The sequence below is a fragment of the Falco naumanni genome, chromosome 3 (assembly GCF_017639655.2).
Source record: "Falco naumanni isolate bFalNau1 chromosome 3, bFalNau1.pat, whole genome shotgun sequence".
In the NCBI taxonomy this organism is placed as follows: domain Eukaryota; kingdom Metazoa; phylum Chordata; class Aves; order Falconiformes; family Falconidae; genus Falco; species Falco naumanni.
The window spans coordinates 4,882,597-4,906,183 of NC_054056.1; the positions used below are offsets into that span (position 1 = coordinate 4,882,597).

A 23,587-nucleotide genomic window follows, 5' to 3' on the forward strand; every position below is an offset into this window, starting at 1 on the left:
TAGTAACCTTCACATTTTACTTCAAGATCTCTTTACTGACAAGAAGCTATTCTTCCCCTCCCTCAAGAAACATGTCCTTAAAAATCCTCGCAGGAAGTTATCTGCAAGTGTTAAGACTAAGTTAAACCATTTATAATTTTCCAGTTAACATACGCTGTTATAGAAGTGCCAACCATGATTCCTGCAGTTCCTTTCCCCATGCAGAGTCACTCCACTCTGCTTACGATTTTTGATTGCTCCAAAAGTAGCACCTTAAGTGACAGAAATACGCATGTGATTAAGTATTGTCTCCAGTTCAAAGCATCGGTATCCAAAGCCACCTAGATGTTAGCAAAAACAGAAATTAACAAGAGAAACAACTCACTTCATACAGGAACATCTCAGCTCCAATTAAGTGCGTGGTATTTATCATACTGAGTAGCCTTTGATTAGCAAGACATTTCACTTATGTGCATGGCAACCAAAAAGAAACTTTGAGAAACAAGCAAAGCAAGAGTTTGGTGTTAAAAACCATAAACCAAAACCCTATACAAATACAAACAGGAGATGGAACTTCACAGTTATTTCTGCCAGTCTCACAGTCAAAGTGGTTTATTATCTCATTGCCAACAGGGACTAAAAATTTGTTCTAGTACACTAGTGGGAAAATCTGATAAATATTAGAAACACGATACAGATTTGCAAGTAATATATTTCTTTGATGGCAGCAAAGCAAAGCCGATTGGATTGTTATCTGTGAAGCCCAGAAGACAGCACCTTAGTATTATTTAAATAAATTACACAGATCAACACAGTGGCATTCCACTTCCAAGGAAGGGGAACTGACTGGGATCCAGGACTCTAGAATCTCACACATTGTTACCCCAAAACAATAACCCCATTCAAGCTCTGCCAGGTGGCATGGTGTCTAGTCTTGTTCAGGGCACAACAGCGTTTTGCAACGGATCTTTGACAGCTCTTGGGAAAGTTCAGAGCTGTCATTTGGTCTGGGGGGGGTGGTTTTGTTAGTTTAAAGGTAAGTTTACCTCTTTTAAAACAGGTAATTTGAAAGGAAGAGAACTGTTCCTGTCTCCAGCACTATTCCCTCTTCTCAAAGGGAGAACAGCCTTTCCCACCAGCAAATCCAAGCCATGGAGTACCCAACGGTGATCAGTAATACAAGGGGCACGGACAAACTTGTCCGAAGGCCTTTACAAATCAGATGAAAGAGCATTTAACATTAATGAGCTGCAATAAATTCATCAAGAGCCAGAGGGAAGACATTTTACTGCAAGAACTTTATTGCACTACGTTCAAGTGCTGAACCAAGTATTGTGCCTACTGGACATCGGTCACCATTACACTCCCCCCGTCTGTGTCCACACCATATGACAGTCTGCACTTTTCACTCTTTTTCCTCAATTAAGGCTGCAGAGTCATAGTATATGATAATTAGTACATTATAAATCAGAGTAAAAGTAGGGGGAAGAATGCAAAGTTATACATATAGCATGTACATTTTTTTTTATTGTTCTTCAGAAGGGCTTGGGGTTTGGTTTTTAATCCAGCTCAACAACTTCCCCTCCAATCTGACTTCCACCATTTGTCAAATCAGCTTTAACTACCAGTATTTAATTTTACAAAGAACATCCATTTTAATTTGCAGAAACAGTTAAAACATTAGGCTTCTAGTTTGCAAGGGGAAGGTAAAGGCCAGAATTAGGTAATTGCAGCATCATCTACCTTCCACATGGACTCAAACATTACCAGATACGTTATTTCCCTAATGTAGGCATTGACATCACAAACACTTTCACGTCTCCTTTATCTATTAAAGAAATCAGAAACGTTACACATCTTAAAGGGAGGAAGGAACTCAGTACAATAATACAGTTTGAGTCAGGGTACAGACCGAGTTTTGTGGAGCGCCGCGTTTTCTAGCCACGGACCTCAAACGGGTCTGCTGGCGTATCTGTAAAGTGAGGGGCTCAACAAGTACAACTATTTTTTGCTTATATTTATAAATCCCTTCCAGGAATCGAATACTAAAAGCCCATTACCTGTGTTCTGAAAATGTTTGCGCAGTTAAGCAGCAGACTAAAAGCAGAAGTCTGGAACAGGAAGAAATCCTGTGAAGGCAGTTCCCATCGCCAGCAGCTGAGGTATCGGTAAAAGATGGGTACCAGTCCACACCTCCTACAGGCACGGACCAACAAAAGCCTTTGGTGCTCCACAGCAAAAGATCACAGGAGAGTATGACCCTAAACCTGTATTCAAAGCCTTCAGTGGCTGAATATTACAGACATAACGTCAAGTCGAAAGCACGAGGTCACTACTGGGGCAGGGCACTAAGTTAACGGGTGTTTGGTAGAAGTAGCCTGGCTGAAACTGCTTATTAGAGGCTGTAAAAATGACTTTATTAATTCACAGACAACACCAATGGCCCTTCAGAGAGAACGTGGTGCGAGTGCACACTCCAAAAACCAGCATATTTATGGTCTGCCAATGGTGAATACACGGTAGGCATGTTGGTGTGTAACTAGAGATTCTCCCTCCAAAAAAAGCCGAATAAAAAAATAACAAGGCAATCAGTGGTTAAACTGAACTGTACATGAGGGCTAGTCTGGGAAAATACCCACACTAGACATTTATTCGTGGACCGCATTTCTGTGTGCGTACCATCTTTACCTCCTCTATGATACAAATGAGACCCTCCCCCCGCCCAAATCCTGATTGACTGTGTTCGGCAAGGCAGACAATCTGGACAGCAGCAAAAAGCCTTTTCTTCTTCCTTATGACAGATAAATTAAAGTCCTTGTCTGAATTGCCCCTTGCTCACCTAGGACACTTTTGAACATCAGTCTTCTGCCGGGACAGATTTTCTATCTAGCAACAGAAAGACAATTAACATTTCAGCCAAATTCTTTGGAAAAATAAGACTCACACACACACACACACACAAAATCACACACATGTGCATACACACACGCACTCACACAGTTAAAAGCACCATCTCCTACCAATCGGAAAAGGCCTTTAGCAGATTCACCAAAGATATTAGGCAGTGAGTTTTCTGTTAAAGCCCAGCAGGAAGTTTTTTCCACACTTGCAGAGTCTGAACACCACATAGACATACAACACAGACATCACCGAATCTCTAGACTGTGCCCAGGCTGGGCTTAAGGCTGTCAGACTGCTCCCATACAGCAACAAAGGCTCCTCCTTATGTCCCTCTGCCAGGTCTCAGCAAGGTTTAAAAAAAAAGAAGGAAGAAAAAAAAAAAAAAAAGGCAACTCCATTTAAAAGAGTCCCATAGGAATTAATGTATCAGGCCCTAACTGTGGGGTACTTTCCTCAAATCAAGAAAATAGGTTTTGCACAAGCCAGTGCTCTGCTGGTTTTCCTTAGACATAAAATTTACTTTATTTCTTTTCTTAAAAAGTTAAAAATACAGAAGGTTCAGAAACTGATTTTCTCCTTGCAGATGTTCAAACTGCAGCTTAAGGAGAAAACAATCCTTCACTGAAATGTTTCTCAATTTTTTTTTTTATTTTTTATTTTTTTCAATCATCACCACCATTAGGACAGAGGTTGAGGAGCACTGACTCCACCACTAATTTGATGACGTAGTTTGATTCCAGATTCACATTTCCAGGTGCCAAGAGTCCAGAAAACAGCCAAGCTAACTTCTGCCTTCGTTTGAGATTTTTTTTTTTTTATTGAACACAGCAGTGACCGTTGGCATCTTTGAAGCGTAATCGCATCTTAGGTCGGTATTTCTCAAGGTAAAGCAGCTGTTTGGAATTGAAAGCTCCCCTCCTTTTCCTAAAACAAAGAGAATGAAGGCTAATATCAATGGAAAAAGTACTGCTTCAATCACCATATACATTCTGAGGCAGCTTAGTCCTCATTTCAAAGCTTTTCTGGATCTACAAAACAGCATTTTGGTTTGGTTCTGATCCGTTGACACTCTGAGGAAGGAAAAACCAGGCCAGCATTAGCAGTTCATCACCTACATGCTGATACTAAAATCAAAATCGAGTTAGCAGCTTTCAGCATATTTTCTTGGATTGGGAGAGTTTCTGTCCATCGCCAGCAGTAGTTACCGACCAGCATCAAGGTCACCCTGTCCTTGCAGATGCCTATGTTACTTACTGCATTAGCTAAGACAGATCATGACATTTAGTTAAAAATATGTAAGGGGTTCTCTAAAAAGACTTTCTCCGTATAAAAGGTTCCGTACCCAGGAAGAGAAAAACTTAATTCAAGAAAGGAAAAATTCAGAAAAATCTGTTGACAGCAATACAGTTCACAAAGATAACTGAAGACCCTGGGAATCCGTAAGGGGATGAATTGCTCTTTTGGCAGAACTCATTCAACATAAATCTTACCTGCTGGGCTTCATTTCAAGATCTGATGTTATCACTAAACCAACAGAGCTCTGCAGTCTCATCCTTCACCAGTTTTGTTATTTTCCAGACAGGGTGGTTGCTGACATTTCCTGGGTGGATAACGCTCTCACCCACAACACCTGCAGGAATGCTGGTGCTCACCTACTTGCTGGCCCAACCTCACTAGAAACTTTCTATTTTTTATTTTTAATTAAGAGCAATTAGCCCACATTCAATTCATCCATGATTTTTACAGCCCTGGCCTAGAGATTTTTTTACTCCCAAGTTCAAAATCTTTGCATACTAGGTCAATGGCTTAATATATAAGCCCTGATTTTTTAACAGAAAGGAGAGAAATCACCTTTTAATCCTCATCTCTTAACACTGGAAAGGGCACAAGCCTCAGCATTAATGTCAAAGTCATGCCTGTTATTGTCAGGATACAGCTGTTAGAAAAGAAGTCAGAAATCCAACAAACTCTGCCGAAGATGCATGCTGTTCAAATACAGTGTAAAGATTTCTTGAGAATGGGGAAGTTTAACTTACTGCCTTATAAACTGAACTGCATCTTCATACTTCATTCCACATTCAATGAGAGCAAGTGCAACCAGTACAGGAGCCCTAAAGGAGAAATCAATATTTAAGGAAGATCTAGAGAAACAATATATTGAACCTCTCAAAATACATCTGATTAATCTATAAACAGATAGCTTAAGTATTTTCTCTTTAAGTATCATCTACAGAAAGACATTTGCCTGCTGAGTACCTAATGTAAAATTTCTTTTAGCAGACAGCTCTGCTTCCAGCACACACACACACACAAATAAAACTCAATAGCTCCTTAGTGTTTAGGGCATGAAACAATAATTCTAGATTTTTACGCTTTCTCATTTCACTATAACCTAATTTTCCACTTTGCTAGAACAAGTGTGTAATACCTCTCGCATGCATTTTGCTTCTTACGACACTGTAGATTTAGCAGTACGTGAGACAGATTATGAAGCACTGAACAGATGACTTACATAGTTTGGGTGGGTTTTTTTTAAAGTATATGCTGTACATGGAACTGGGCGTTCCAGGGACAGAGTAAGACTGTCTATTTTGGGGTCTACATTTTGGAAATCTCTTAAGTGTAAAGAGCTGGCTTTTCAAACAAGCAGAAATCACAGCACACACTGACTTTCTCCTGGATCGATGTTCACCCCACTAAACACACAGTTGCAACAGGCACCTCTGACAGCAGAGTAGTGAAGGATTAAACAGGTGCTAGCAATTGGAAAACTTACACTCCTGGCTAAACAAAAACATAGTTCAGGAGAAACAACTGTCACTATCACTGCCATGCCGCACCTGCATAAACAGAATTAGTCACTTTCCAAAGGAAACAATTCGAGACTTCAAAAGCCACTTCAACATAACATTAAAAAAAGCACTTTTTACTATAGTTGAAGTTCAATTCCCTACTACAAGTGGACAGTTTTCCAGACTGAAGCCTGATATTATGCAAGAAACAGGAGCTGAAAAAAAATCACTTGAGTTACACATGGCCACCTTCTTAATGATGCTCCTCAGATAAAAATAGAGCAGAAATGGATAAACAAATGTTAATTGCCTGGGGGGTTGTCTCTCCTGTCTTTAAATATTGGCTATTTCTCCCCCTACCTCTATCTCCCCCATCTTCTTCTCTACAGGTGGAAATTTAAGAACTTGACACGCTCCAGCCCTGCACATACTTGACTTCTTTAAGCCACCTTTCTTGCCCACGCATTCATATCCTTAAATATTAACAGTCCCATGGTTACTGTAAGAATACTAACATTTAAGCTCCATTTCCTCCTAGCTCACAGGATAAACACAACACTCAGATTTACATTTGTGTTCTCAAATGTAGCATTTAGCTTTTCTGAATCAGTCTATATATATATATAAAATTTCATCTTGAAGGGAAGTTCTTCCCAAAGAAGGAAGTTTTATTTTGAGTGGTGAGGAGAGAAACATGTCTGCATGTGAGCAAGAAATTCAAGCCTAACTTCTTGAAACTAAAGCAAAGCCACTTCAGGGTAAGAAAGTAATTGAACCAGTTTTTCTAAATGCTTTTTTTTATTACCACATGCTTAATAGTATATCAGTTGCAAACAGGAGGGAATTAAAAAAACCACAACCGTACGGCCTTAGAAATTGTTCTATAGATGTACAGCACATTTGTCAAGAAGCACAAGAGATGATGTTGTTTTAGCAGAAAGACACATACTTTCAAATTAATAGCATTTCTAACTGCTCCTGTTGCTCATGACTGACAGAAGTATTCTCAACAATCTCTCCAAGTTTTTCCTCTCATCCTTGATCAGCGTTATGAAATTACTTATTTTTAAGCTGCAGTAAGTCTCTCTTGCTTTAAGGACACAAACTTGATGCTGCTACTTTAAAGCATTATTTGGGAGAAAACAGAGAAATTGGCATTTACTTAACACCTTCCATGACCTACCTCCCAAACAAATAAACTAACTGAATACTAACCTTCCCAACCCTGCAACACAGTGAACAGCGACACAGCATCCAGGCTCTTCACGAAATTTGGTTTTCAACAGGTTTAGCCAGTCATCAACTATCTGATTCGGGGGTGGTGCTCCATCATCAAATGGCCAGTCCTTTGAAGTAAGAAAACTGCATTAGCTGTATGGATTTCAATCTATAATCAACAGCGAGGTAACCATGATTGCGAGAAGGAAAATATTGCATTTAGCAAGAAGTATATATTACATGAACAGTTCCATGAGTATTTTTCTGGTTGTGCGGAAGTTTGCAGATCAATATCATAATGCAACACAACATTTAACAACCATTTAATTGCACTTTTCAATAACATTGCAATAAAATTCTGCACTAAGTCCTTTGTAGTATAGAATTCTTAGAAAAATAGCCGCCTTTGAAATCTCTTTTATTAAAAATATGTAAAAATCAATAGACATTTCAAATAAACATTTGAAAGATGAGAACTCTGTAGACTTTCGCCTATGGTTGTGTCAACTTTTGAAAATGCTATTTGTACTTCAGACTGCACAAAGAAGCTACTTCATAACAATTCAAGGGGATCAGAGGCGAAGGTATTTCATAACAACTCAAATGGATCAGCTTGCCATGAATCCAATAAGCAAGACAGTTAAAACTACCCAGGTATTTTCAAGACAAAAAAACCCAACAAAACAAGCAAAAAGAGTGCTTCGACAAATGCAAAGTCAACAGCTAAGCAGCGTTTCACATTTCTGCCTATTAAAGTGAGTATCCAGCATTTAAACTACTGAAGCTACGTTTAATATCATCAAATGGCCATCAATCAAAATTATATGTCAGAAGCTTCCCATTTTCCCGAGGTCACAGCTCCCTCCTGGAACATGTGCTAAGTGGAGTACTCCATGTCCTACATTTCAGGACCCAGCACATCATCACATGCTTTATAACCTTCTCAGACACAGGGAGTGCTGTAGAAAAGCACTCTTAGCTGCAAGGGAAAACGTAATACTTAGTAGTTATTTAGCACTTTTAATTAGACAACTGGCATTTTTCAAGAGAGGCTCATAGCAAGAGCTTCATATTATTCAAGAACCTCTCCAAACAGTAGGGAAATTGCTTTGAAAGGAGCTCTCTTCTTCCCTCATTGGCTAGAAACGAGACTTTCATGTATTATCTAGAGAACAGGTTAACATTAAGTCATATGAAAGAAGCACACAGAAACTCTGAACAAGCACAAGCAAAAAAAAAAAGGTCAGATTTTTAGTTTTGAATGCACTTATTGCTACCCTAATACTTCCTGAAGAGCAAGCACTGCTTAGCACAGACCTCAGCCGAAGAGCATCTTTATACTGGCACTTAAAAAAGCTGCAAAGTAGAAATCTGTGTCTCAGAACTAGAAAACCAAGAAGCTTTAAGTTACTGAAATAACTTTATATGTAATTAATTCAGAAAGATAGGCAAAGTCTGAAGAGTACAGAACTTTTTTTCCAAGCAAATGGGAAATTAAAAAAATCTGGGACAATGCAGCAAAATAAAAGGCTATAGAAACAAGATCATAAAGTAAAACTTGTTCTTTCTAATAAAAGGCTTTTACAAGATTTTCCACTCAATCACACACTGCAAGCTGTATTATTTTAGGCCTAGTGTCATCCGCCATCCCAGGAAGAGATGTATAGGCTGCCAAGAGCAGAGGCATTACCCATTCCAAGATGCTTTCTTTTGAAACTGCCTTGCAAAGAACAGGATTTACATGTCAGTTCTGTGTCCTAGTTTTAGATTAAATTAAATCCTTTCCTTCAGATCAAGTACATGAGCTTACTACATTGCTTTAGCTTACATGTTAACCATCATGTCCACACAACTCTTGTGCTGGCCTAAATTAATCACAATCATCATTTCCCCACAAAGCATCACCTTGTGGGGAATGGTGCACCACTGACATTAAATTAGCACTGATAAAACATTGCTGCACAGGGCACTGCCCAGAATAAGGAACAAGAATAATTCCGGGACTAGAGGAGTAATTACAGCAGGTTTGCATTTTTTTTTTCCTGAGTTCTGCCAGCATCACCTCTGAATTCCTGTCAGACAGGACAGAAAACAAATTGCTAAGCTCACAGGCAAAACAGTCATTAATAACCAGGATGGTGCACTGAAATTGCACAAACAGAAAATACAGCTCTTTTGTGCCACCCTGCAGTAGCTGGGAAGGGTGACAGGCAAGAAAGGGTTATTCTTATTTACCCTTTGTCTGGAGTAGTCTTGCTCAGCAGAACAGCTCTGGGTTTGTCTGACTGCAGCATTGGCAATGCAGAACTGAGATGACCAAGAAGCAGTAACAGGACTCTAAGGTGACAAAGAACCCTTTCTTCAAAACCCATGGGCAACTCACACTGAATTACAGCAGCAAAACGCTCCCAGCACTGCCTGCATCTGTGCAGGATGAGATCGCAGCCACAAGCACGGAATCTTCCCACCTTCAACACCAAAACCCACAGTGCTACAGTAAATACCAGGTGACAATGAAGTGACATCTCTAACACAGGCAAATCCCGACAGCTTGCTAAGCATTCAGGGGGTGGCCACTCTGGAGGGCACAGAGCGTAAAGAAAGTCTGATCCAGGGATGAACAGTAAACGAAGGACTGACAGAAGGAGAACAATGAAACACGTCTTGGATCCTAAAGATGAACAAAACTACCGCAGCCTCCTTGGTTTCCAGCCAGTGCAAAAAAACTTCCAGAAAAAAAACCCTACCAGTTTTTCTGATGGAACATTTCTGTGTTACAAGACCTTACACATGAACATAACTGCAAGAACTGCAGAAGCCCACAGAAACTAAATCTGTCCCCACCTCCTGTCTCCTGGATTTAATCTCTGTTGATAAACATGCGCATGCAATAGTACTACTTCAAACATAGAACATCTAATTCTCTGCTTTCTCACTATGCCATCTGCCAAAGCAACTCTGTAGCTGCCACATTCTACCCATCTTGCCAGTACATGATCCTGTATCACAGCATGAGAGCAGGCTTTGCTGAAGTGCTCTCATTTTCAGGGGTTTCACTAAGCTTTTGACCTCAACAGCTTTTAAATAGACACTAATCTCTCTCAGGCTGTGTTTTTAATCTTAATGTTATTTTTGCAAGCAAATATTAGCTTGAAATAGTGACGCGTTATTTTCTCAGCCAGCTGGTAATTCAATACCATTTCTGAACAGCAACAGGACTCTGCTTTGAAAAAGCACGCATTCATAGAAGGAAAAGCTATACAGGAGGTGGTCGTGTCGGTAACTGGTTAAGCTTATCTCAAATAGCAAAACACTATTGCAATATAGTAAATTACTAAGACAACCTCATGACTGGGATCATCAGGATCAGTGATAACATTAGCAGCAAGCCTTCCCTGTCACCTCCTGCTTTCTGTTACCCTTAACAGATGCCTGGTGGATTTATGCTCCCTCCTGTTTTTTTTCTGCAGCAGCAGTGGAATACTAAGAGCTGGTACATACCAAATGCGGAGAGGCTTGTTAGCTGAGGCAAATGTGTACAGACACAAGGCTCTCTCACATGTGTTACTCAAAGTGAAAGGCTCTCCAACAGAACAGTGCTCAGCAAAGCTGGCAGAAACACCATTTCCAGTTTTCAGAAAAGCTTCCTCAAAAAAACTGCTTTCAGTTCAAACCAGGCCAACACCAACTTCTTAGAACTTCTTGAGAACCAAAATCCCCAAACTATTTCAGAAGCGCAGGCTCCAGAGCACAGAGAACTTCACAGCTCCTGCAGCTGCCCTGGGGGCCCTGGCCATGGGCAGGGAAGGTGGATTTTGCTCATGGCTGCGGGAGCCAAGGTCAGCCAGCCTCACCAGGCAGCCACCCTGGCAGAGCTGGACACCTACAAAACTCTCCTAAATCTTCTAGGAAGAACTCTGATCTCTGCTTTGGCACAGGAATACAGAAATACTCTTAAGCCCCGGTTTAAGCCAGGGCTCTGAGGGCTTCTACACCAGAAGTTTAATCCTTCCAGTCTCTGGCAACCTTAGGAGTATCCCAACTAGAGGTTTCGCAGTGGAAGCACTGTGATGTCCAAGCCCAAGACAGCTCTAGATTGAACAAAATGCTATTCCACAGCACAGCCCTAGGAGCACTGGTAGCCCTGTAACTCCTTTTTCCAACAACACTGAGGCACACGTGGCTGCCTGGAACTGGAGTAAATGCTTACTAGGGCCAGAAGCCAAGAAACCTGACTGACCTGTACGTGGAGTTTTCACAGATATGCCAGGATACAAGTTTTTTCTCCTAATGGAAAACTGCAGAAGTTTTCCTCTGACCGAGCCATAAAAATCAAGAGGCAATAGAAGACTGACTACCTGCAACAAGAAGGTAAGATGCAATTTCTGGCCTCACAACGGAGTATTACTCACTCCAGTAAAATAAACTGATTATATCTGACACACTATAATAATTTAGAAGTATTGCCTGGAAAAATACTGCCTGCAAGCTTAGTATGAGCACACACCTATTAAAAAAACCTCCACTAAAACACCAAGCAATACTAGACGATACAGTCAGACAGCCGTTGCATAATGTTAACTATGAGTAGCAGTTAAAAGAAATTCCACCTGCTGAACAGGGAAGCCACCAGCAGCCAGGCTCCATTTAGAGGTAGGCAGTGATGAGGCTATCGATCAATACCCTGCTACAGCCACTCCATGGACGCCTCTATCAACATGTCAGCTAGAGTCTCGAGAGGTGGCACTTTTTGAAAGAGTGAGAGAAGGGAGTTTTATCTGCATCCTGAGAAGGTCAACAATAAAGCCAAGAAGTGCTGTTCTTGAGAGAAAAGGACCAAACCGAGATGCATGAACCGTAAGGCTGAATACTGAAGTAGTATCGAACTAGGCACTAAAAGGCAATCAAAGGATCTCAACAAATCCAGGAATCCAGGAACAGACAATTCTATTCCAACTAAAGCGCTCAGGCAATAGTAATGAATCAGCAAGTATCTTTCATAGAAGTACAGGGAGTTTCTCAAAAGCGGCTTTAGCCAATGCTGGGGATCACATTCTTTTGGCCAAGCTGACACAGTCATAAACTGTCACCCAAAGCATGAAGGCCAACCCCACTACTTCTAGACATGTCATTTTTCATTTTTAGACAGTTTTAAAGGCAACTCACTAGAACCTGGATTCCTTCTTTTTCGATAGGAGCTTGATCATAAGTAGCATCGCAAACTCGCACCAAGGTTGTCACTCCGTACTTCTTCAGCTCCTTTGAGAGAAAGGAAAACATGTGAGCACACCAACAGTGGGAAGAATTAAAGAACTTTCTCAGCAGCTACAAAACTAAACATTTTACACAGAGTCAGTGGTGTCGTGACTATTGCGCAGCTCCAAGGTGACTACACAACGAAGGGGCAAGGGCCCACACAGAAAGGGGGTTTGTGGCCTGCATTAGGACAAGGGTTACAAATGGCAAGAATCAATGTGAAACACCTCTGATTTCTTCTTCTCTAGGGAAATGTCAAGGTGGAAAAAAATTGCATATATAAGAGTAAAATTAAAATAGGCTTAAATTCTCCAAGCAGCTTCCTCTTCTCTTTAAATAGAAAGCCTGGAACTGTTTGCTTCAGCCAGTGTTGACATTTTGAGGCAGGGAGGAAGAGAACACACACACCACCATATTCTAGCTTCCTTGTAATGCACTATTAAGTAGCACATTGTGCTAGATAAATAATCAGAAGATCAAACAAAAGCTGTTCCAGTTGACTTTGAAGGTTCATACAGCAAGCAGAATTTCCTCTCATGTTTGGACTGAATCACTGTAACTTCTAACAATTAGCAATAACATCTATTCCAGAGTCCAAGACTCCTGAAAAAGGAAGACAATCCACAATAATGGGGAAAATAATTTCTATTTTTATATATATATAAAGACCAAAAGAATGTGGCTTTCAGACAGAATTAACCACTAATATCTGAGTGGATTCATGGTGACGAGCACACTGCTAAGTGATGGAAGTCTGTTAATAGCCAGTCAGACATCAGTATTGGATGACAGGATCTCTTTGGAATGAAAAGGACCTGCATACACAAGATGAAAGTCCTCTAGATAGAAATGCACAAAGATACAGCAGTTTTGGAGCAAACTAGAATGCAGACATACACTGTACTACTACGCTTCTCTGATGATACCACCTGTTACTTTTTTAAAAAAACTTTAATATTAAGGTTTTGCTGTATTTAAGGTCTTGGTGTTTCAGCAACGGAGTGATCCACTGCCCATCATAACTGAGATTTCCCCTAGTTTGACCCAGGCAGATGTCATTTTTCACAAATTAATTCTGACACCTAAAATCTCTGACAATTCTGGGATTGGTAGGGCTGTTTGATAAAATTGATGGTTTAGTTGACAGGATGCGTTAAGTACTGCACTTAATCCTACTCCAAGGGAGAAGAAAGGTCAGAAATCAGTCACAACTCAGTTAACCACTTCTTTAAAAGCCAAAAGATGAGCAATAGATCAATGTATTAGAAGCACTGCATTACTTAATGAAAAATAGTTTAGAATCACAGAACAAGCAGTCCTTCAGAAACCAGGACAAGAACAGCACGGGTGTGTGTTTATATTCTAAAATGGAAGCTCATCCAGCCTCTTGCAATTAAAGAAATGCAGGACTTTGGAAAATGTGGATTCCCCTCTCATACTGTCAAGAGAATGTAAACAATATATTAAAGATAAAATACCTTAAGTTTTAAGAAACATGTAACACATAGCCAAAGCATTGAGAAATAGGTGTGAAGAATGACTGCTCAGTACTCGTACAGAAACTATGAGCATACAGGGGAAGAAGGATGATACTTTATTTGACTGCCTTACCTCTATGAACTTGCTGAGGGTTGCATTGGTTGGGTTGTGAGTGATCAAGAAACGCATATTCTCATAAGTAATTTCCACGGGGGCTGGACGGTTCATAATGGCAAACAAAATGTGTAAGGGGCCAAAAAAAAAAAATTAAAAAAAAAATCAATAACCTTGGAAACGTTTCACAGCAGAAAACATTAAAAAGACCACTAAAATGCCTGGGATTGATCAGAGCTTGCTTTGACGTGTTTGTTCCTTAAAGAATTTGCTTCTAGAAAAGCAGGTTTGCTTCAGAATCTGTTTGAATTCAACTTCAGCCTCAATTACTGCAGGTGGTATCCTTCAGACTCCAAAAATTCTGACTACACACAAGACTAGGCAGCCTGTTCTACATTTAGGCACTGGTGAGGCAAAAAAGTAAGGGCAGATTTTCTCTCCACTTTGTTTTCTTGATGCTTAGTTTTGCTAGAGTCAGTAAAAGGAATATGCTTCCAATGTGCAGAAGATATCCCATATATTTGAGTGTGTTCGCTGTGTCTGGAGTCTTCAAGGCAAAGTAATTATGGCACGTAGAACCCCCTGCACTCAGCTCACTTGTCAGCCAGGATGCTGTGCTGGGCCTGGCAGAAGTCTGCCCTCACACTCAGAATCGCCATAAATGTGCGACGTATACTCCAACAGAACACCTAAAGAGAAGAAAAATATCACGTCAGAGGATTTGTTGCTTCTACTTTCAGAAACACAAGTACTGACCCTCCCAGAGAAACTCAAACTAGGTAAGACTATGTGGGGGGGGCTTTTTTTGGTTTGGTTTTTAAACAAAAATCAACCTTCACTGGACTCCCGATAGTTGTAATGCCAAATATTCTTTTGGCACAAAGTATGCTCTAGCCCAGAGACATGGCACTTCTGGTAAACGCTGTTCCTGGCAGCCAGGCACCGGAACGGAGAACAAGGAAACCTTTCTGTGCTCACGGCAGCCCCTCCCTCCCACCCAGGTGCCCTAGAAGAGAAGAAAAGAGCACAAAGCTAAGGACATGCTTGAAAACGGCTGTTGGTACAGTCATACCTGTTTGGCTTAAGCTCAAATACGTACAAAATATTGTTGGCATGGCTTTATTTTCTGAACAAAATAGGCAGTACAAGCGGAAATAAGAGTATAACTGAACGGCCATATAGCCAAGCTTTCACCAGCAGATAAATTTCACCAACCCTGTTGTATCACCAAACTCCCAACAGTCAAAGGGCGATAGCCTCCAGAAATCAGTAATTTCAAAAGCAACCAAATGGTCATTTAGCAGTAATAGCTTTTAGTTATCCTCTGTCTTATCTCTATTTACAGACCAGGGCACTAAGACAGCAGCAGCTTCCAGCCCTAACACACAGCATTCAAAATACAGTTGTTTCAGCAACAGCAATAAAAGATGGAACGATGTAATTCTACTATAAACTTTAGGGGAATGAAAATGGAGCTAACCTAAACTAGCTCAACTCATTTAAGGCTGAAATACTAAATACGCAACACAGCTTTTCACTGCATTTAAACTGCGTGAAGCCAAAGAATCGCTACTAACACTTTTTTTTTTTTTTTTTTAAGGAAAAAGTTTCAAATCAGTTGAATAAAATCCAAACTAGCAGCCAGAAGTCACAAACCTGCAACTCAAGCAGAAAGGTCAGCATGGCACACTCAAGTGAATACAATTAGTGAAAAACACACATGCATGGAAGTTCACACCCCAAATGTCTGGTGCGCTCAACATTTTAATGAGATCCTCACTGTAAAATAGTCAAATTAAGTACTATAAAATTACCTTTTTCACTGACATGAAGTCAAAAATCACCCAAAGAACAGCAATTATTTCCTTAAAGAACAGCTTTCAATGCCAAAAAAATACATTAATTAGGTTGCCAGAGGCAAGAACAAAGATGTTTTCAATAACCTCCCCCGACCCTAACGCAATTTTTACTCTGAGTGACTGAAATACAAATTTCAAAAATGAATCCTGGAATATTTTATCAGTGTAATGACTACAGGATTAAGTCTCACCCCAGATGGAAGAGTCCCATCTAAACACATCATGCTCAAGTCCTTACACTTGTCAATTCTTGCACATTTGTCATAACTCTCTCATACATACTACAGAATCTCAAAGCAACGGATTTTTTAAAATGTATTACAGTCTGCTACAGCTATCATGTACCAGGAACAGAATGACTAGAGTTACAGCAGCCACATGTGTCCAACACCTGTAAAACTCTATGCAAGAAAGCCTTTTTTCAGGCAAACACTAGCCTGTTTTTCCCCCATTTGAACACACACTCCAGTCATCTGACATCCTGGAGAGTGATCTGCAGACTTACATTACAGGAACGGTTTCAAAACTAACTTCTGAGGGCCTAACTAGGTCATTTAAATAAAAAAGTGGTCAACAGATCTTGGCATAAGAGATCAAAACTTGGATCCAGAGAATCAGAGGCTTACAGCTTTACAAAGTACACTGTTGTGAGGGGAAGAGCTATTGTGTCATATTTAAACAAAACCTTTTAAACATTTTTCTTTTCAGCACCAATAATTTGGTTGGAAGAGCCTCATCCAGAGCTATGTGCACTCTGAGTTGTATCAAATCAGGTCATTATGGTTACACTTCTCCTCCCTCAAGCAAATCAAAGAGGGAATTTCAATTCAATTATTTTAAAAGTCTTTTTTACAAAACATTTACCAAATCATTAGGAAAGGACACATGGAGATGACATGTTCCAGTAAATTAAATATGGCAGGGAAAAGTCACCAACTCAAGTCCTACTCTCAGATCTGCAGCTGCTCCTGCTCTGACCTTGGCCAAGCCACTTTCAGTAGCTCAACTCCTCTGCAGAACAGGAACGACACCATCTTACCTTCCCCAGAGGAACATTACTGAAGCATTTAATTAGCTAATAGCTAAGGAGTGATTAAAAATGTAAAGCACTGTATTTAAGTCTGAAAAATTATTTCCAGAAGGATAAGAAGTTTACGTAGCACACAACCCTATTTTTAAAATTTTGGTTACTGACACACATATCCCTTCCTTCCATGACTTTCAACTGCTAGCTGTTAAGCTAAAGTTTAAAAGGAAAAATCAGACTTCTAATTAAGAAAATGAAAACCAGGAAAAACCCTATTGTCTACAACTTCTGATCTCCCCAAGTAAATACTTTCAAATTTCTTCCTCCCTATGTTAGCAACCAAATTTGCACTTCAAAATCCCAAGAGAACCGAGCGCTATCAAACTGCTGACAATAAATAATAACCAGCTCTGTGCACAACTTTAGACAAGTAATAAGTTTTCAGCCAATTAACCTTCAACTTTTTATACTTAGAAAGTGAGATAGCACATGGAGAGAAACCAAACATTACAACACATTTTATGCGGCTGGCCTCAGAAAGGGAGCAGAAGTCTCCGACACGTCAACACTACGAATGAGGTGCAATAGCTGCATCAGGAACCAGAGGAGGGGAAAAAAGCAGAGACAGCAGGACAAACGCACCAAGCCATAACCACACATGCATCTGAAAAGCACTAGATCTGCTTGGGAGTCAGTTCCTGATGTTGTTCAACTTAATTAGCAGGGAATAATCATCAATCAAGATGCCTACCTATACAACCAAGTTCAGTGAGCTGTGGCAGTCTCTGTACCTACAGACAGGACTAATTTAAAGTTATAACTAACGGCACTGAGCTTCCTACCTCTTGCACTCACACAACCAGACATGCCAAGAGAGCTTGATAAAGCCTAATGAAGCCAATTAAGAGAAGAATGTCTTTCGATATACTGTGAACGTGGAAGAATATGCTTAAAACATAAGCAAGGGGCAGTCGTATTAACTAGAATATATAAATCAGGGTGATTAAGAGAGAACAGCTAAATGAATTAGTAACTTGACAGCAGCTTCAGTTGAGATTACCTCTAGCAAAAATCCAACACACCTACAACACTCATCTCTAGCAGCTGCCTCATCTGTCGTTGCATTAACTCCCAAATTAAGATACTTCAATAAGGCAAGTCGCTCGCTCCTCTGTATTGAGCCCATGCAAGTTCAGGGAGACAGAGCTAATGAAAAACAAGTAATATCATCATTCCTAGTTCCACCATCTCCTTCAAAACACACTGGTAAAAGTGCTGCCTTAGCTACACTGAGACAGCGAAACAGCTTGCAACAGCTGCAGCTTCCAGAGATTGCAAAACATGGATACCTTTGGAAAGGTCACTTGGATCACCTTTCAAAATAACCCAGTGCACAGGATGCACAGCAAAGCCTGCTAATTTGTCAGTCAGTATTAAAAGAATACTTCAGTATTTTGAAGGTCAGTATTTTCAAGCCATCACAATTAATTTTGTTCATGTAAGTGGGAATCCACATTCGAGGTTAATAAAGTCAGGTCACGAGCTGCTGAACTTTCCTCTTTTTCCTCTTCTATAAAACCTCATTCTTGCAGTTTGCATTTACACACGTGAAATCAGCACTGCAGCATGCTGATGGTTTGCAACTCGATCCCCTAAAAACTGCCATCCTGATAGACACGACAGTCCAGTCCAGCCAGGCTTTTCCTGACACTCTGTAAGTCACATTTCACTTCCCTTTCCTGCACTGCCCCATTACACGACCCACATTCTATCCATACGCTATCAAAATGTCCCATTTCATCTGGAGCACAAGGTGCTTTTCAAGTGAAAGAATTCACCAAGCCCTCCAAAACGAGCGTTAAAACAGTGGAAACAGATGTTAGCAAGAACCAAAGCAACCATCTTTTCTAAAATACAGTCTCCTAGTGTAAAGAGAAAAGAAACTCTGGAACTAACATTCTTGGAAAAATTTCTTGAACACTCTCTGAAGGAAGCTTGCTCAGAATGACACGTGCCTAGAGAGGGGTGAGGTCAAAAATTTTACTGTTCCACCCTATCCACCCCCGCCACGGAGCTCCCTCCCAGCCTGCTGACAAGTTCTGCGGGTGACTCATTCGTTTCCTTTTGCACTAACCCAGTCACTCTCCTTCATCCTAGGCCGTAAAACCCAGAGCAGCAGATAGAGATCTGCCTTAGCAAGAAAAAAAAAAAAAGTAGCACAGATGAAAGAAGTCTCAACTTAAAAGTGACACATTAGGAAACAGTAAGAACTGCCAAACATACCATGCAAGGCTACTCAGCAAGAGAACAATCCTGCTGCAAAACTCAGAATTGAGTACTGCACAGAAGAAATTTAGCTGCCATCCTGGAATCTGGGGTGAGGTCAAACCACCATATCCGACACAGGCACCGATACACAGAGATCATGGTCCTGGTGAGCTTGGCAGCAGGCAGTGATTAGACACCACGTTAGCTCTTTCAGAAAGAACTGATAGGCATGCGTGGCTTTATGCTTCAGATCTTTCCTGTGAACTAGAACCTGCTTCGTAGTTAAAAATGCTGTTCTGACACAGGATTTTTTTTAACACCTTCCCCACCCACCGTTTAGTTTTTAAAAACCCTTCAGAAGACACATTTCAATGTTATTTGCATACCATGCCCAAAAAGTTTAAAGTAACTAAAAGTGTTTGAAGTCAAAACCAAAAGGCCCTGCTAAGAAACTTAAGCTATTATCCTGTTTAAGTCACACAATTATATTTAAGGAAAATAAAAAATTACTTTAGACAACAGTTCACAGTACGTGACACTAACAACTCATTCCTAAAAATCAGAATGCTGAGCTGTCTAAGCTGGATCAACTGTTGGTCTCTAAAAAACACAGTCCTGCTAGATCATCAGCTCCCCTGACAACTCAGACTAAATATTCTCACACTTTAAGATGAGGTATCAAAAAAACCTACCAAACCTACCAAAAAACCATTAACAAGTCAAGCAGGACTTAAAAGCAATTTCAAATCACACAGCAACAGGGATATTAGTCTGTGAAATTACAGAGTTGAATTACTTGCATCTTACTCATCTCGTTTATTTGAATTTGCCATATACCTCTGCCGGAAAAATGACTTAGTGGAGAGTTGGCTCCTTTTCCATGCTCCTGTGGCAGTTAAATTCAGTCTGACAACTGAAACTGAAGCTTACTGATAAATTTCACTGCACATCCACAAAGTCTCAATTGTTAAAATCCACAGTCCATTATTTCAAGCAGAGCTAGACTTTCAGTGTAAGAGACCAAGGAGAATTTAACTTTTCAGTACACAACAGAGAAAAACAAGGGGTAAAAAAAAAAGTACACGTAACAGTGACCTGAATCGAGACAGCAACCCAGCATCTCAAGTGTTACAACTGAAAAAAGCATCAAGAGATTTAAGGCTTCTTTACCCCTTCACAATTAAGCAAAATGAGCCCTGAGGTGGTACCAGTCAACAGCCACTATAAAGGTATTTTATACTCTCTTATGACATGCATCAGCCAGATACTGGCCTAAAGAGGTGCCAGCCTGATCTAGCACTGCAATCCACATGTGTCAAAGAGTAACTTCTAGCCCAGATTCTCAACCCATTAGGTCTATTTTTCAATGTTTGAACAGAGCTGGTTTAAATTTCCAACTCTTTAACAGGCAAAGAAGCTGTCAAACTAATCCAAATACAACAGACAACACAGAGCTCCTCTCTGCTCCTTCAGTACATCACTGAAAACATGTTTTCTCCTCCAATATACACAACCTACACCATTAACAAAAATGATCTGCTTGCACTACAGTATCTCAAGAGCTACGTATTCAGCTGTGGATCATCCTTGAAGTGAGGACAGAAACGAGCCTTTCCGATCCGTGCATCACCTGGCTCTCTCCAGGGCTACACATCAGCACTCTCCCTCCCAGGCCTCACAACAGTTAACTAACACAGCATTCCACACCGGGCAAAGTCCAGGAGCAAGGAAAGTGGCTTTGATCACAGTTCAGCTCTGCTCTGATAGAGGAAGAACATCTGAGTATTGCTGTGTGGAAGAGAATGGTGGATATTTGCAGGTAATTAACCTGAAGTCAATCATCTGTTTATAAGAGATGTACGTAAAAACATCACAACTGGACCCTATATAAGGCAGCCTACGTTCCTAGCAGTGCATCCAATCCAATATGCATGCAGATACGTACTCCTACCTTCACTCTGATCTTTTCTTTCCAGCAGTTGAGTTCATTAAATATAAGTATTTCTACACGTTGAGTCATAAGAAGATAGAGTTTTCTGGCTGCTGCTACTGGTGGGTTTTATCTTTTTTCTTCCTTAAATACTAACTGCAGTTCTGAGTCAGAACCCAACTGGTTCATTTTGGGAGTTTGAAGCGAGTTTCCATTTATACAGTAGCCTTTAAAAGCCAACTTTCTGCCTTACTCCTCCTCACGCTGAAACCAACAAGCACACAGCTGCCCCGAGAGAAAAAGCACATTGTGACTAATCACCAAGGAACCATCGCTGCAACTGAGTGGAGGCCACTTCTACAACCATCCCCATACCGTAACACCTCCCAACCTGCAACCTCGCCTGCGCTCCTAATCCCAACCTCCCGCTCTCAATAACCAGGGTTCCTCACCCACTAAAGCATGCCCGAAGCAGCAAACCACAGCCGTTCCCAGTAAGCACACCACTCCCTCCCCCAGGCCCTCCTGCAGGTCACTCAGCACCATCAGTACTTCCTTTAGCCGCTGCCCTGGCCAGGCCAGACTTCATCAGCTCTCCCCTTCCAGCCCCAGCAGCTCCAAATCCCACAGGGCAGCCCTGTATCTACACAACCCGGCCTCAGCACTCACAACCCTGCCCCCACTGAAACCCCAGGAAAACCACCACATCCTGGTCACCCTTCCTTTCCAGCTCCACATGCCCCCCTCGAGCACCAGGAAGATCCCCCTCCCAACACTGCTCCCAGCCTTCCCCCTCCACCTTCCAGCCCAGACCCCAGAAAAATTCTTCACCCTTTACAAATGATCTCCAGGCCTAACACAAGGCAGGCCCCCCCCCTTCCCACAAAACCACCCTCCCGTCTTTTCTCAAAACTCTTTCCCACATCCGTAGATACACACGACAATAAGTAACACCTTCTCTCCTCAAACAGACCCCCCCCAAATGCCCCCCATACCAGGTACAAGCGAGACCCACACCAACCCCTTTGCAGTCCCCTTACCCTGTTGCACCCCTACATGCAACGACCCCCCACTTCAGCACCCCCCCAGTCCAGGTACAAGCCAGACTCCCTCCCTCCAAACATCCCTTTGGGGTCCCCTCATCTCAGCCCCACAGCTGAGGGGGGGGACTCACACAAACCAGCCATACAGCCCCGGGGGTGGGAGCTGTAAGTCACCCCCATCCCACAGGTGAGGGGAGGACCCCTCAAACCAGCCATGCAGGGCAAAGGGACACCCCACAAAACAGCCCAATCCTGCAGGTAAGGGCTACCATCCTAAACCAGCCTTACCGGCCAAGGGGTCCAACTCCACGGGCAGGGGGGATCCCCCCCAAAACCACCCCCAAAGTAGAGTAGGAACCCCCCAGGCTCACAAGCTGCCCCCAGACTTGCTTCTCAGACCAGGTGAGTCCCCAGGGCCAGGGAGTATTCCTCAAACGAGCCCCACAGGTCAGGAACCCCCCCCAGACCAGGGAATACCCCCCCCCCCCCCGAATCAGCCCCCCAGACCAAAGACAGCAAGGACCCCCCCAAACCAGACCCGCAGGCCAGGCGGGACCCCCAGAGCACAAAAGATCCCTCCAAGAGGCCGAAGGAGACTCTCCAGGCCAGGGAGGTCCCCCCAGACCAGCCCCACAGGCCGAGGGATCCCCTCAAAACCTCCCAAGCCGCCGCGGGGTGGGGGGGCCACAGGCCGCCCCGGAGCCAGTACCCCCCTCCAGAGCCCGGGCCCGCCCCGGGGCGGGGGCTCCAGCCTCCCGCGGGCCCTCCTCACCCGAAGCCCCCCCTGCTCCTCCCCACCGCGGCCCCTCACCCTGGGCATTGAGTGCGTCGGCGTTCTTCCGAGCGGGCCCGGCGCCTCCCACACACCGGGCCGGGGGACGGGAAGGGACGGGAAGGAGCGGGAGGGGGCGCGGCGGCGGCGGCGGGCCCGGCCCGGCGGCGGCGGGGCCCGTGACGGGGCTGGGGCTGCGCTTGACCCGGTCCGGCCCGGCCGCGCGGAGAGAGCCGAGAGCCCGCGCGCCGCCAGACGGCTCCTCGCCCACAGGCCGCTCCCTCCCCGCCCGCGCCCCGTGGTACGGCCCGCCTGCAGCTGATTGGCACGGCCCGCCTCACACCCACATCCGGCATTGGTACGGTCCGCCCCCCCCTCCCCCCGCTCCGCTTTAACGCGCCGGGCGTGTCCACCCGCAGAGCAGCGGGGGTGCTGGGGGTATGCCGACCGCGGCGTGAGAAGCGTTGGGGCGGCCTCCCTCCTCACTGTCGCGGCTTGCCGTGCGAGCAGCCGGGTCCTCCTCACCGCGCTGCGGGGAACGGCTTCCTCCATCCCGGCGCTGGTGAAACAGGCCTTCGACATCCCCACGCACCCCCGCGAGGGAGGCAGCATTGGTATAGCCCTCTTTCCCCCCTTGGGCATTGGTATGGCCCTTCCTAATACGGCCCAAGAACCCGGGGGCGGCTCGCCCTGCCCCACTTGCCCGCCCCCGGCTGCGACCGCGGCACGAAGCGAACCGCGCCGCCCTACTGTCCCCAGCCATCTTGGTACACCCCGGTCCCCCCTCGCCGCTCCAGCGCACTTGGACCAGCCCTCCGGCCGCACGTGCGCGCGGACCCTTCCACGGCAGCAACCCACCACATCCCCCCTCCCCGCCAGTGCACAGCAGCAGTGGTACAGGCCGCTTCCCCCTGCCCCCCCCCCCCCCGCCTCGCTCAGTGGTTCGGCC

General features: G+C 43.2%; 1 protein-coding gene across 1 annotated transcript; it reads right to left on the minus strand.

The window, feature by feature from the left end:
* Positions 1-1,258: 1,258 nt before the first annotated feature.
* On the minus strand, positions 1,259-22,926 carry PTP4A2 (protein tyrosine phosphatase 4A2). Its single transcript, XM_040587905.1, has 6 exons — positions 22,678-22,926; positions 13,758-14,428; positions 12,057-12,149; positions 6,888-7,018; positions 4,917-4,991; positions 1,259-3,804 (listed from the first exon to the last, which is right to left on the minus strand). The coding sequence occupies exons 2-6, from the start codon at positions 13,851-13,853 to the stop codon at positions 3,696-3,698; spliced, it is 504 nt and encodes a 167-aa protein (XP_040443839.1). The 5' UTR covers positions 13,854-14,428; positions 22,678-22,926; the 3' UTR covers positions 1,259-3,695.
* Positions 22,927-23,587: the final 661 nt, after the last annotated feature.